The 15,475-nt window shown below is 41.5% G+C and overlaps 3 protein-coding genes across 3 annotated transcripts; all 3 read left to right on the top strand.

The window, feature by feature from the left end:
• Positions 1-12,058: 12,058 nt before the first annotated feature.
• Positions 12,059-12,958, top strand: LOC138885042 (uncharacterized). Its single transcript, XM_070165927.1, has one exon. It carries the CDS (start codon positions 12,059-12,061, stop codon positions 12,956-12,958), a length of 900 nt encoding a protein of 299 aa, XP_070022028.1.
• A 56-nt stretch (positions 12,959-13,014) lies between these two features.
• Positions 13,015-14,367, top strand: LOC138885041 (uncharacterized). Its single transcript, XM_070165926.1, has one exon. The coding sequence runs from the start codon at positions 13,015-13,017 to the stop codon at positions 14,365-14,367; it is 1,353 nt and encodes a 450-aa protein (XP_070022027.1).
• A 99-nt stretch (positions 14,368-14,466) lies between these two features.
• LOC138885040 (uncharacterized) lies at positions 14,467-15,063 on the top strand. Its single transcript, XM_070165925.1, has one exon. It carries the CDS (start codon positions 14,467-14,469, stop codon positions 15,061-15,063), a length of 597 nt encoding a protein of 198 aa, XP_070022026.1.
• The last annotated feature ends 412 nt before the right edge of the window (positions 15,064-15,475 follow it).

Below are 15,475 nucleotides of genomic sequence, written 5' to 3'. Positions count from 1 at the left end.
ATGGTTCCGCTCATGGTGCATGTTGTATCCTCGCCGTGCAGTACGACCTCTTGTCTTTCCCACTCGAACTTCACTGTTTGATGTAGGGTGGAAGGCACCGCTTTAGCTGCATGAATCCAGGGTCGTCCTAACAGCAAGTTGTAAGATACCGTAGCGTCCAATACCTGGAATTCCATGGTAAACAGGACCGGACCAATGGTCAGTTCAAGTACAACATCCCCCACAGTGGCTGTTCCGTTTCCGTCAAACCCCCGGACATAGATGCTATTCTCCCGGATTCTTCCACGGTCGAATTTTAATTGGTCCAGGGTGGATAATGGACAAATATTGGCGCTTGAGCCGTTATCCACCAATACTCGAGTTACCACCGAGTCTTCACATTTGACAGCTAGGTATAGAGCTTTGTTATGCTCTGTACCTTCCACCGGCAAGGTCATCATCTGAGAATGTTACCCTGTTCACCTCGAAGATCTTGCTGGCAATGGTTTCCAGGTGGTTTACAGAAATCTCACTGGGTACATGAGCCTCGTTCAATATCTTCAACAGGGCCCGACGATGCTCCTCAGAATGGATCAGCAACGACAACAGTGAGATCTGGGCCGGTGTTTTTCTCAGCTGTTCGACCACAGAATAGTCATGTACTTTCATCTTCCTCAGAAATTCTTCAGCCTCTTCTTCGGATACTGGCTTCTTGGTTGCCACTGGGTTGGTTTTTCTTAGCTCCACCGGAGCAAAACATCGACCTGATCGAGTCAGCCCTTGCGCTTCACAACTGACTTCTTCCACCTGTTTTCCTTGGTACGTCACCACTGCCTTTTCATATTTCCAAGGCACCGCCCTGCTGTCAATCATTGGCAGTTGGACCACAGGCTTTATGGTCACTCATTCTCTACATACCCCTTTCAACACGACTGCCGGTGTGGGCAGGATCCCTGGTATTACCAACTTGCTTGGCTCGGGTTTGCTTGCTATGATGGACGGGCTCTTCCCCAATATCACTACCGGCTTGACGCCTTCTCCCTGCGACTGTACACTTGTTCCTCCACTGGTTAAGACTTCTTTCGGGGCGGCTTGGATCATCATCACTGTTTGTGAGGGTTTTCTTAATTCTCCTCCCTCACACACCAACTCAATCATGTGAGTTTCGTGGTGCGCTGGCAGTGGGTTTTGGTTGATGTTAGGAGCCTCCGGTGTCTGGACCTCGATCTTATTGGTGTCAATAAGATCCTGTATGGCATGCCTTAACTTCCAGCACTTCTCGGTATCGTGCCCGAGCATCCCTGAACAGTATTCACAACTGATTGAACGATCTACATTCTGAGGTGGGGGATTTGGTTCCCGAGTGTGGACAGGACTAACCAAACCCAATTGCCGCAGCTTGTGGAACACAGCGGTGTAGGTTTCTCCCAGTTCGGTGAAGGTTCTTTGCTTCCGCAACCTGTCATTCCTAGCATCTGGATTTCCCCGGAAACCTGCCCCTGAAGGGTTTCTATATGCCCTTGGTGGAGGGTAGGTGTTTTGTGGTGGTGCATATATGTTCTGGGGAGCCGGTGCGCGCCATTGTGGGCGAACCGGAGGCTGAGTGTATACCTGGGCTTGGTGTACGGAACAATGTGGTTCTCGAGGTGGATAGAAATTTTGTGGTGGGTTGTATGGGTAGTTTGACCTGTGAGGCCTGGGTTGGTTGTAATGCGGCCTGCCAGCCCGGGACCAACTGCCTGCCTCGATCGTGGCAACCTCTTCTTTCTTTCTTCTTAGCGCACCTCCCGTGCCGCTTTGAATAGCCTGGGTTGTGGCCTTAAGTGCCGAATAGTTCAAGATCTTGTCCGACCTCAAACCTTCTTCTATCATGACCCCTATTTTGACCACCTCATTGAAAGATTTTCCAACCGTTGTCACCAAGTGACCAAAGTAGGTTGGATCCAATGTCTGCAAAAAATAGTCCACCATCTCTCCCTCTCTCATGGGAGGATCGACTCTAGCTGCTTGTTCTCTCCAGCGGAACCCGAACTCGCGAAAACTTTCCCCGGGTTTCTTCCCAGTTCTCAATAACGTGAGACGGTCAGGGACTATCTCCAGATTGTACTGGAAATGACCTGCAAAAGCCTGCGCCAGGTCATCCCACGTGTACCACCTGCTGAAATCCTGCCTGGTATACCATTCCAGTGCAGATCCGCTCAGACTTTGGCCGAAATAAGCTATCAAAAGCTCATCCTTGCCTCCTGCCCCTCTCATTTTGCTACAGAATCCCCGCAAATGTGCCATGGGATCACCGTGCCCTTCATATAAATCAAACTTGGGCATCTTGAACCCAGCCGGGAGTTGGACATCTGGGAAAGGGCACAGATCTTTGTATGCCACGCTGACTTGATTGCCCAGCCCGTGCAAGTTTCTGAAGGATTGCTCCAGGCTTTTGAACTTTCTTAACACTTCATCCTGTTCTGGGGCCTTAACAGGCTTCTCAACCTCTGCCGGTACTTCCAAATGGGGATTGTAAACCTGTGGTTCCGGTGCGTGGAATGTAGGCTCAGGGGGATAGTACTGTGTATCGTGAGCCTGAAACAATGGCTCACTGGTCGTTCGCTGCAAAGGGGCTGATGCAGGTCCCACAAAAATGGGAATATTGGATGTTGGGAGAGGTTGGTGGGGTGGTGGAGCTTGGGAATCATGAGGGCTTCTCTCTTGATGATAGAGGGGGTTTGGGCGGCTTGTGGAAGGGCCAGAGTGAGGGTACTCCGGTACGTGTCCCAGTGTCTCAGGGCTCTTTTGCGTTTTGGCCAGGGCTAGCTGCATGGCATGCATCTCCAGTCCCATCCTCTCAATCTTTTCCATTGCCTCTTTTAGCAACTGGCTCATCGGCCTTTCTTCCTCATTACTATTCTCTGAAGTAATCATGCTTGTTGCTACCGGTCCTTTGGATCTGGTTTGGTATGAATGTGTTGCCAGAATTCTTTAACAACTAACTGTCTGAATCAGACAATAACAAACTTCTTTAGCGTTAGATTTCAACAGATTTGATCATAACACATAGAGGATGCAATGCACCTAGGCAGTTAACCGTTTCTATATGCTTTTCTTCAAGCAACATGCGTCATCCCGGCTTGCTCAGTTATCCCCTTTTAAAGTATTTGGAAATTCTGTGTTTCATTTTATTATGTACCTTATTCTCTTTCTTTATTAAAAGCGGTCGAATCTTATGGGGATTGCCTACGTATCACGTCCCCGCGTGAATCAGACTAGGCGTAGTTCTGCCTTAAAGTAAAGAAACACACAATTCTTGTGAAATCATTAAATTCATTCTCAAAATTTTGCTATTACAAATTAAATCAAGCAAGGAATAGCAATAGTACAGACTCCACAGTTCTTAACCCGTTTTGACTAAAAGAAAGGAAAATAACATATGGAAAAACGACAAAGCCAAATAAACAGGACTCAACCCAAGATTAATTTTCCAACTTAGGGACCCGCGAGGCATCATTCGGCCTTTCCGCGGCCCTTGGTGTGAGGTCCCTCTGCAGGTTTTTCAACTCATTCATGATTCGGTGGACGCAACCCATGATGGAAACAAGGAGGGTCTTTCGAGGCTTTTGCTCGCATGCCAGGCATCTCATGTAGATGTAATGCCCAATCTCGTCGATCTTTCCCCGGATGTTGTCCCTTTCTGTGAACAAATGCCTTATCTGTTGGTTCTTCAATCCCAGTGTTTGCGCATTGTTGGCAAGCTGATCCTGGAACATCTCCATTTGCCTTTCCATTCTGGTCATTGCATCGTAACATTGCCTTCTGTCGGCTTGGGCATCTCGTGTTTGCTTGAGGATCCTTTCTCGAAGAGAGACATTCGTTTCCCTTAATGTCCCGATGCTCAGTTCATACTCCCTTATGACTCGTTGCAGGCGCTGCCTCCGAGCCATCGCACCCTTTTCCCACTTGGTTCGCAATTTTGCTGTGCTGGCCCTGGCTTTTTCCAAATCTTCCTGGCATTCTGCAACCTGATCCTTTAACCCTGCTATCAATCTTTTATCTGCCCGGCTTCTCAGCTGGCTATTAGCCTCTTTTTTCATTCTCCGGATCTGAGCTTTGAGGATCTCGCCTTCTCTGATTAACTTGTTCTTTTCTCCCTTGTGGGCAGCAGACTGTAATTGGCACTCAAACTTCATATCCTGAACTTGTTGCTTCAGTTTGCCTGCTTTGACAAGATATTCCTGCTCTTTGGCCAACCAGCCCCACTGTTCTTGTGAAGATTTGGCAAATTCTTGCAGGTGAGGTCTTTTGGTCGGTCTTCCAGATGATGTCTCCCCTTTGTACCAGGCCTGATACCCGGGCGAAACTTCCCCTTTTGCCCGATTCATTACACAAGTATTTGCTTCTAAGTATTGACATTGGCTCCAAATTTGACGAACCCTTGCTTCAGGAAACTGGCCGTCGGGACTGATCTCGATTACCTGGATGCTCAGATCCTCGTCTTTCGGCACTATCTGATACCTCCCAAGTTGCCTTAAAACCCGATGCGGCGCGTATGGTTGAATACTTTTAAGTCCCATTAAGAGAAAATGGGGCCTGGCTGCTGGCATGTATATGACTTCGTCGATCGGTAACCACCCTAGCGCCCACTGTATTTGACTAGCGTTGAGGGTATGGAAATATGAGGTCCATGCTGTGACTCCTTCTGGTAGGTAGGTTTCATCAACTCTGGTATAGAACTCCTCTATGCAGGTCTTTCCAGCGGATCCATGGCTCAGAAACTGGGCTCGGTGACATAGGTGTTCGGTCATCCACATTTGCAACAACAAATTGCAACCCTCGAAAAAGCTTCCTCCGGCTTTGCAAGAAGTGAGTGCCCGGAATATATCAGATACTATCATGGGCGCCAACGTACTATCACTCTGTGTGAGCAACGTACTGACGACCCCTGCTATCTTTATGTCAATATTCCCATCTTTTCTTGGGAATACTAGTAGTCCTAAGAAAGTTATCATGAAAGCAATTCGTCTATGTTCTTCCCACTTTTGGCGATTACCTTTGCTGCACAACTGGTTTTCTGGCTTGTCGAATCCTCCTATGTGACCATATCTTTGATATATGAAACTCATGCTGCAAAAACCTTTTGCCAAGTCAGGGTTATGAATTGTTCTGACTATCTTTAAGGAGTCCAGGAACCGGTGTATTGCTACAGCTCTTGGAGCAATCAGATATTTGTGCCTCAAAGGAGTCTCAGCGCTGCCGATATACCCTGCTATTTCTTCTAAAGTTGGGGTAAGTTCAAAATCTGAGAAACGGAAGACATTGTGCGCAGGATCCCAGTGGGGGACTAGTGCCCTTATGATATCTCCTCGTGGCCTGATATCCAACAAACTCGTGAGGCCTTTCAGATACTTCTTGATTTCGTCATGCCCTTCTTTGCCCAAATCATTCCACCAGAGCCGCAATTGGAGGGGAATTTTATTCATGATTGAAAAGGGTTCATTCGGAATCGTGCTCATTCTGCACATTTATTAATAAGATTTTAACAAACGACACTTATCCTGATAAAAACAAAAATATATGCGATTTTTTGTGAATTTTGAATTTTCGTATATATATATAAAAACTTTCTAAAGAAGTCAATAACGGATATATTCTGGATTTTTGTTTCGAAAACTAGGAGCTTGAAAGGACTTTTCTAGACCTTTAGCAAGACAAATACTTTTGCCACAAATAAAGATATATATACATTTTGAAGTAAAGAAAAACTTTTGAATTTTTCATATATATATATACATATATTTGCCAAAAATTATAAATGTAAAGACAACAAGACTCTTTTTTATTATTATTTTCATAAACAAAAAACCATTTTAAAAATAAGATCTCTTTTTTTTTTTTTATGATTTTTATGACAAGACAAAATCTATATTTCTATTGATATTTTATTTTTTGAAAAACAGAACAACGACTTTTTCAAAATTTTGGTAGAGTTTTGACAGTATTTGTTTTTTTCTTTTTTTTTTCAACAATAAACAATCAATTCCTAACCGTTATTTCCTTTTTTTCACAATATTCCAAATATTCAAACATCGGTCAGCATGCGGGCATGAGACAAATAAATGCACGGGAAACAATAGGATGCATCAGAATGGTCTTTTCATATCAGGTTGGTAGTCCTAGACGGACCCAACCCCTGTGTTGAGTCCCCTAAGTCATATGCAACATGATGCAAATAAGCGTTCCTACTAGGGATCCGGCATGAAGTCACGTTATTCTATGTTCAAAACCTGGGTCGGTGTTCTAGACAGTGTACCCGAGCGGACAACTCGAGTTGAGGAAGGAGCTCCTTTCCGGGAACCAAAAGGCCAGCCGGCTTAGAAACTTTCCGAGCCTCTTTTATTTAGGGTATGACACTAACAGAATAGGGAGTCTCAACCAGTGAGCACATCCCCGGAGGTAAGAAGAGAAAGGTTTCGGCACAGTTTATATACAGTTCAAATAATATCAAAGCGGTAAAAGCAGCATTTAGCACATTAGGCTCAGAACATGTAATAATCAGATAATAAATAAAGCCAAATAATAACAATTATTCTAAGCTCGAATTCTTAACCCTGAACCAGTGGTTCTGGGTAAATATAAATCCCCAGCAGAGTCGCCAGAGCTGTCACACCTCCTTTTTCCGCGCCCGAGGGGCGCAGGGGGAGTTTTTTCCAATTAAGTGACAATCGAAACGGGATTTATTTAATTATTTCAGAGTCGCCACTTGGGAGGTTTAGGGTGTCCCAAGTCACCAATTTTTAATCCCGAATCGAGGAAAAGAATGACTCTATATTATGGTCTGCGTACCAGAAATCCGGATAAGGAATTCTGTTAACCCGGGAGAAGGTGTTAGGCATTCCCGAGTTCCGTGGTTCTAGCACGGTCGCTCAATTGTTATATTCGGCTTGATTATCTGATTTTATACAAGTATGAACTTATGTGCAAATTTTAACTTTTAACCGCTTTATTATTATTGTTTTTACAAGAATGTGAAACGTTGTGAAAATGTATCTCGAACCGCGTTACAATCAATGTACCCGTGGTCGTCGACACACTTTGACTCCGTTGAGATTTGGATTTGGGTCACATCAATGTGCACCCGAGTTTAAGGAAATTAAGTTATTAAAGGCGCGCCTAAAGCGACTAGCGTATTTATTTTGGGTAAGACCGTGGAATTTTACTAAACGGTCCATCCCGAAGTCCAAATAATTTTTAAAGCAAATATTTACTGAGGGCCCCGCAATTTGTATTTTATTTGGCGAGGCTCATCTCATTCTTATTTTTTAAAAATGAATTTGCAACGTCATGGACACGCATCTCGAACCACGTCACAATCAATGTACCCGTGATTAGAAACATATTTCGATTCCGTTGAGATTTGGATTTGGGTCACATCAATGTGCACCCGAGTTTACGAAGGTAAGATTTATTAAGGCGCGTCCTAAAGATTCTAACGTATTGTTATTTTAGGAAGGTTGTGAGATTTGCTAAACAACCCGTCCTGGAAACTAAATGCTTCACTAATATACATTTAACAAGGGCCCCGCATCTGCACGTTTTGTTTATTTTCATGAAGGCTCATCTCGTTCTTATTTTAAAGGATATCCTATAGCAACTACGTTTCTTATCGCGTTTGTCCTTATCAATTGCAAACAGTGGATAGTCCTAATTAATTACATGCTTGCAAGTTATCTGTAACAACATTCAGAAATGCCTAAAATCATAAACGAGGCCGTCCGAACAAATAATCACGGGCCAAATCCAGCCCAAGCGTGATTGGCCAGACCTGGGCCACCGCTTGTTCGAAACAGGCCGGTTTGGCCTATTTTGGCCTGGACTCGACCGTTGTGAGGTTGAGGCCCTGAATTTGTGTTCCTGATCTTAAAACATGGTTTTAAGAGTTATGTATAGCAATTTATTGGAAAGGAAAGAACTTATTTAGTGTACGAATTTCATGCTTGGCATATATTACAGGCTTATACTACACCTTTGAACTAAATATGAGATACAAACTACTGCCTGGGGCATACTCTCATCACCAGCCTATATGCACATTCTAGCATTCAACTACCATACATTGACATTTATAGGCATGAAGACTACCTCTAGTACCCAGAACAAAATGTAAAACTATTACACATTGCATGAATATTTAATGTAACAATCTATGTGTAAAGAGACATCCTTCAAAATCTTTCATTTGTATTCATGCTCATTTTCAATTACATTTCTTGACAGTGCATTGGTTGTGTACCTGGTATAGAGGACAAAGAAGAAAGGGATGATCAGCTGGGCAGTATGCAGTAAACACAGCAACAGCAGATACACAGTAACAACACAGCAACAATATCAACCAAAAATGATGAAGCTCCCGAATAGTCGAGCAACAGACAACGAACCCAGAAAAACAGAGTAATGAACCAGCAGAGACAGCAGAGTATTCAATGTAACACCCCAGCAATTCAACAACCAAAAATAGCTCGAACAGGCAACCAGCAGCAATTGGCCAAAGCAGCTAAACCAACCTAAACTCTTATGTAATTTTCAGACAGTATTTGGTTACAATACTCTGAGACTCTATGCTTCTTGTTTTTTTTTTCTCTGCAGACTAAAAATGTCCAGCCTAAGACTCCGAACTCTAGCCTTAAGACTAAAATTTCCACTTTGTTTTTTTTTTCTTTTCTGAAGACTAAAAACCAGCCTTAAGACTAAAAATTCCAGCCCTTTTTTCAGTTCTCAAATGGCCTATTTATAAGCCAAATGACTCAGTGCAGCCAGGTTGCCCCTCATCTGCAACTTGCAGCCTACCCATACTCTTTAAAGCCCATGCCTAAGCATCTTTGGTGCCAGCCCCTTTTGTTCCCCACGCCTGGTTTTGTTTAATCAGGAGTTATGGACATCATTTTATTATTCAATTTAAGCCCCATACCCTTGTGTCTTGTTCCCCATTGGTATTAGTTTAATCCTAAATTAGTACCCTACTTGTCAGCCCATTTATACTAATCTTTTCTGTCTTTTTCAACACCCCAGAATGCCCTTGTTAACCCTGGATTATTACTGCCCTGCCTATTGCAGCATCAGGGCACTTTGGGCTTTGAACATTCGATTTCAGAACTGCCCCAACCTGGCCTTTAATTGTTTACAATGTAGTTACAAACTACCATTCATGGGTAATGCCCAACATTCAAATCACAATACAGGCTCATTAGTCATGCGACATTATTAGCTCATTCGATTCATTAGTTATAGAAAACTAATCGACGACATTTATCGAGTCGACTATACTAATTATAGCAGGTAATAATCAGTCGCTCGCATAAACAATACGTTCAGGGACCTAAGGGGTATCAGACAACTTTTGTTAAATTACTGGGCCTATATGAATTAGTTCATTTGACGACTAATCTAACTGACGATCATGTTTATCACAGAGTGTATTCAGAACAAACAGAAGACAATCGACCAAATAAAAGGCCTTTAACAGAGATGGAAGAAATCCGAAATAAAAATAACAACATAACAAACAAACACAACAGAACATGCTGACAACTTAATTAGAACTAAAACAAAAGAAAGAAAAACTTACCAAAAAGGTTTGAAATCAAAAATGACCCAAATTCTGATTCAACTTCGAACCCTTGAGGCCGAACAAACTTTAATCAGGGTGTTCTCACATGAGAACACCTTGATTAAGGTCTATTAGACCTCAAACCCTTGTCAAGACTGGCCGGGTTCCCCAGGTGCATGTGTCCTAAGGTCTGGATTTCCAGATCTGATTTTTAGGAGTTGTGGGTAGATTCGGACCAAACCAAGCTTGGTTTGGTCACGAGGAAGGTCAGGGGAATGTCTGGTATGAAGATGGGGTGGTTTGGCATAGGTCCAGGTTCGACTCAAATCTTCAAATGAAGATTCGAGTCGAAGGAAAGTGATTCGAGTCTAGGGAGTAACAGATCCATGTTCAGGAGAGTGAGGGGGTCTTAGGGTGTTCAGGAGGTGGCCACCGGCGTCCATGCCGCCGGCTTTAATGGCGAGGGAGACGGGGGCGGCTAGGGTTTCTAATGGGAGGTCCGGCTTTGAGCTTGGGGACGAAGGGGTGGGGTGTTGGTATAGGGGGCGTGGGTGTAAGAGAAGGTTTATATATGGTCTATGGGATTGGATCTGAGCCGTTAGATCAGATGATCTCAACGGCTTGGATCTGATGCTGAGAAATGAGACGGGGTCGTTTGGTAGTTAAACGGGGTCGTTTGGTTTAAGTGAGGGGTTGGGTCAGGCTGGTTATTTGGGTCGGGTTTGAACATGGGTCGCTGAAAGAGGTCCTGAACCGTTGGATCGGCTGGGACGGACGGCTCAGATTGATTTGCCTGAAACGACGTCGTTTCAGGAGGTGCCTGGGCAGGCCTGGTCTGGACTGGGCTGAGTGCTGGTTTGGGCCTGTTTTTGTTTCATTTATTTTGGGCCCAACCGATTTCAACTTTCTTTTGTTTTCCAATTTAAAGAAAAATAAAAATAAAAATAACTAATAAAACCAATGAAATTAAAACAAATAACAATATAGCACTTCAACATAATTATCATAAAAATAAAAATGTTTAAGTAAGTTAAATCACAACCTAAAACGGACGACGCACACATATATATTTTGAATTTTCTTTTGGAGTGATTGCTCGTAAAGCAAAAATCACGTGCTTACAGTACCCGGGGAACTACGTAACAAAGACTCCGAAGTAGTTATGCCTAGAGGTTCGTTTGGTTTTCTGTCTGCTGAAACACTAATTGTTTCCTCTGGTTCACCTTAATTTTAACAGTCTATTTCCAATATATAGGTCGTACACCCACTACAAAGTCTTGTCCAATTATCGGTCAGCTGCGTTCAAACTATGCTCTGCTGAAGAAAGTTCCAATCTGCAAATTTTGCTCAGCAAAGAGATTTCAGTATGAACCGCCTACATTTTGTTGTGGCAGTGGGACAATAAAGTTAACTTCTCATCAAATGCCTACCAAACTGCGTAATTTATTTCTTGGAAACAGTGTGGAGTCCAAACACTTCCGAACATACATTAGAACGTATAATAATCTTTTTGCGTTCACATCACTTGGTGTAAAGTATGATAAAGATTTAGCAAAAAGAAATTCTGGTATCTACACCTTCAGAGTTCAAGGGAAGATGTACCATTGGATAAATAATTTGCACACTACAGATGACAAACCAAGAAATATACAGTTGTACATTTATGATAACTGCAATGATCTGGCACACAGGATGGCATGTTCCGCCAGAATCCACGAATCAGTAGTGAAAGAATTGATGGATATATTATCAATAAATCCATACTCTGTGTTTTTACGATCCTTGGTACATATACCGAACCTTCAAGATTTCCACATAGCCCTCATATGCGACTTAAATTTGGACCAGAGAGTATATAATTTGCCGACTTCATCTGAAATTGCAGCAATATGGACTGAGGAAAATGATAGCGCAACCTTTAATGCACCACATATTCAAATTTACCCTCGCACTGATCGAGCACGAATGGTGAATTACTATTATGGCTGTTATGATGCATTGCAATATCCGCTATTATTTCCGCTAGGGCAAAGTGGATGGCATTGTGGTATTAAGAAGCTCCCAGCAAATTGTCCTGCGTACTTACGAATTGCGCATCACGAAGAGGTACCAAGTATAAGAAATGTTACGTCACTTGACGGATATCTTGAAATGGAAGCTGAAATTCTTAAAAAAGGGCAGCGACGAAGAGATACAGTTTCTGTTCGTGAGTATTATTGTTACAAATTACAAATGAGAAATGACGATGAAGATGAAATATTGCATACCGGAAGAATATCTCAGCAGTATTCAGTTGATGAATACATTAAACTAGAAATGCAAAGGTTGGATTTCGCAGTGTTCAATCAAGATTTATTCAGGATGGCTATGCTACAAGGACTTCTTGACATCTTGTGATTAGGTGAACGCGATGCTTCTAATATCGGGAAACAAAATTTTCTTCCAAGCTCTTTTATTGGAGGGCCGCGGGATATGCGACAACGGTACATGGATGCTATTGCGCTCGTGCAGCATTTCGGTAAACCTGATTTATTTATAACTATGACATGTAATCTCTCTTGGATGGAAATAAAGGAACATTTAATATCAACTGATGAGGCACATAATAGGCCTGATTTGATCAGCCGTGTATTTAGAGCGAAAATAGAAGAATTCAAAAATGATATACTAAAGCGAAATATCTTTGGAAAGGTAGCAGCTTTTATGTATACTGTAGAGTTCCAAAAGCAAGGTTTACCACACGCTCATTTTCTTATAATATTAACTAATGAATACAAGTTACTTACCCCAGAGGCTTACGATAATATTATTCGTGCTGAAATACCTGATGAAAATGCAGAACCAGATTTATATTCGCTTGTTCTTAAACACATGATGCATGGTCCATGCGGTAATCTAAACCCAACAAACTCTTGTATGAAGAAAAAAGGCTACTGTAAATTCAAATATCCAAAAAGCTTTGCGGACCGGACATCAAAAGGAGTAGAATCTTACCCAATTTATAGAAGACGCAATACAGGACTGGTGGTAAAAATAAGAGAACAATACTTGGATAACTCATGGGTTGTTCCATATAATCCTTTTTTGCTGGGAAAATTTGACTGCCATGTGAATGTCGAGATATGCTATGATATTAAGGTCGTTAAGTATCTCTATAAGTATATATATAAAGGTCATGACAAGATTGCATTTTCAGTACATAATAATGATACAAATACAGAAGTAGATGAAATAAAGGAATACCATTCTGCTAGATGGGTGTCGCCTCCCGAAGCTATGTGGCGCTTGTACGGTTTCTCCATTAGTGAAATGTCATCGACTGCATGCTCTCTTCAACTTCATCTAAAGGAAAACAATTTGTTTCATTCAGAAGCAGCGCAAATGTAGATACACTTGTAAATAATCCGTTGATTAAGCAAACGATGTTAACACATTTTTTCGAAATGAATAGAACAAATGCAGAGGCTATGAAGCTCAATCTATTATACCGGGAATTCCCTGAACATTTTGTTTGGTCTGCAACAGAGAGGATGTGGACACCTCGGAAACACCGATATGCTATTGGTCGTGTTGTAACATGTCATCCAATAGAAGGTGAACGATATTATCTTAGAATGCTATTAATGACTATTAGAGGACCAAAATCATATAATGATTTGCTAACTGTTAATAGAGAACGTTGTAGCAGCTTTAGAGAATCAGTGGAAAAACGGGGATTGCTACAAAGCGACAATAGTTTGCTTGAATGCATGTCGGAAGTAGCAAGTTACCAAATGCCATACAGTTTGAGACATTTATTTGCTATATTACTGATTTACTGTAATCCTACTAATCCAAGACAACTCTGGGAACAATTTGAAGAGCACATGTCCGAGGATTATAAGTTGGTACCCAATATTCAGAAAAACGATATTCGATACCGAGTTTTAAACCATATTAACGATATATTACACTCTATGGGTGGTGACATAAATGAATATCAACTCATTCCTGAAACAATAAGGCCTTCTGTAGCGGCAAAAGAGGCAAAGGAGGTACACTTCGAAAGGACTATCGCGGTTACTAATGAGGATATACTATTACACAAAAAGTTGAATAAAGATCAGCTTAAAGCATTCAATATAATTATAGAGAGAATTTTTTCAAACAAAGCTGCGGCATTCTTCATTGATGGACCTGGAGGAACAGGGAAAACCTTTTTATATCGTGCATTGTTGGCAACTGTACGATCTAAAAGGTATATAGCATTGGCAACTGCCACTTCCGGCGTAGCTGCATCTATACTTCCTGGTGGACGAACTGCACATTCACGTTTTAAAATTCCTATAAATACTGATGAAAATGTGACCTGCAACATCAGCAAACAAAGCTCACTTGCCTGTTTGATTCAGGATGCAAAATTAATTATATGGGATGAAGTATCTATGGCGAAAAAAAGAACGATCGAACTGCTTGATTTACTTTTAAAGGACTTAATGGATTCAACGATACTATTCAGTGGAAAAGTTGTAGTTTTCGGAGGTGACTTCAGGCAGACATTACCAGTAGTTCGGAACGGAAAAAAGGAAGATTTCATTAACGAAAGTTTACTATATTCTCATATTTGGGAAGAACTTGAAAGGCTGCGGTTATTCAAAAATATGAGAGCGAAAAATGACCCTTCATTTTGTAATTATTTATTGCGAATAGGAAACGGAGAAGAAAAAGTAAACTCAGCAAACAAGATTGAAATTGCAACTTCTTTGATCATTCCTTATACAACAGAAAAGGAATCTTGGATAAATTATTCGCGATAACTTATCCAGACGTGCATACATTTTTTTTCCTCCTCATCCTATACAAGTTCCCGTGTTATCTTAACAACTAAGAATGATTTCGTCGACGACATCAACGACATGCTTGTTGCTCGCTTCCCAGAAGAATCAAAAACTTTTATTGGTATTGATGAAACTATTGAACCTCATGATCAATCACAATTTGAGGATCTATTGCACAGTTTAAATCCACCTGGTCTGCCTCCTTACAAATTGACATTGAAACAAAAATGCCCAATTATATTATTACGAAATTTAAATCCGTCTGATGGTTTATGTAATGGAACACGTTTGACTTGCTGTGATTTTAAATCGCATGTCATTAGCGCCAATATTTCAGTTGGTCACTTGAAAAATACACATGTGTTTGTCCCTAGGATACCATTATTAGCATCCCAAGATGAAAAAATGCCTATTCTATTTAAAAGGACACAATTTTCTGTAAGACTGTGCTTTGCAATGACTATAAATAAAGCGCAAGGTCAGACATTAGATTTTGTTGGAGTTTATTTGCGAGAACCTGTGTTTTCGCACGGTCAACTTTATGTGGCTTTTTCCAGAGCAAAGAGTTCGAACTGTGTGAAAGTGCTAATCCGACCCACTATACCAGGTAGCGAGGACGATCACTACACGGATAACATTGTTTACAAAGAAATCATCGAAAAAGCTACTTTATGAGCATATTGCGACAATAACAGATAGTATCCTAGCAAAAAAAAGGGAAACAACTCACGAAGAATACTGATGATGTGCAATCCGATCGGTAGCAATCAGCTTGTATTCGCTCAAGCGATGAAACGATAACTGATGCTCTTTTCGCACATGACTTCTCTAACAAAGATGAATCTATACGAGGCTGTGGCATTGGCTATGATGGTCGTGGAGAGGCATTTTTGCATGAAAATTTGGTACATACTGCTGGAGATAAAGGCCAATAGTTGGACAGTCGATGGCATCACTTAATACACAGGTGGAGAACTGTTCCTATATGTAATTCTTTCACAATCTAAAAGATGACAGAGATATTTTTAAACAGATGTACCTCTATATTTTATAAAATATAAATGTTTACAAAACTTGAGAGTTTACT

Source organism: Nicotiana sylvestris, chromosome 2, assembly GCF_000393655.2.
Source record: "Nicotiana sylvestris chromosome 2, ASM39365v2, whole genome shotgun sequence".
Lineage (NCBI taxonomy): Eukaryota > Viridiplantae > Streptophyta > Magnoliopsida > Solanales > Solanaceae > Nicotiana > Nicotiana sylvestris.
This window is presented reverse-complemented; position numbering and strand designations above follow the sequence as displayed.

Bases quoted from the DNA above. Each gene is read 5' to 3' on its own strand.
- LOC138885041 (XM_070165926.1), top strand. From the start codon at position 13,015: ATGAATAGAACAAATGCAGAGGCTATGAAGCTCAATCTATTATACCGG.
- LOC138885042 (XM_070165927.1), top strand. From the start codon at position 12,059: ATGGATGCTATTGCGCTCGTGCAGCATTTCGGTAAACCTGATTTATTT.
- LOC138885040 (XM_070165925.1), top strand. From the start codon at position 14,467: ATGCTTGTTGCTCGCTTCCCAGAAGAATCAAAAACTTTTATTGGTATT.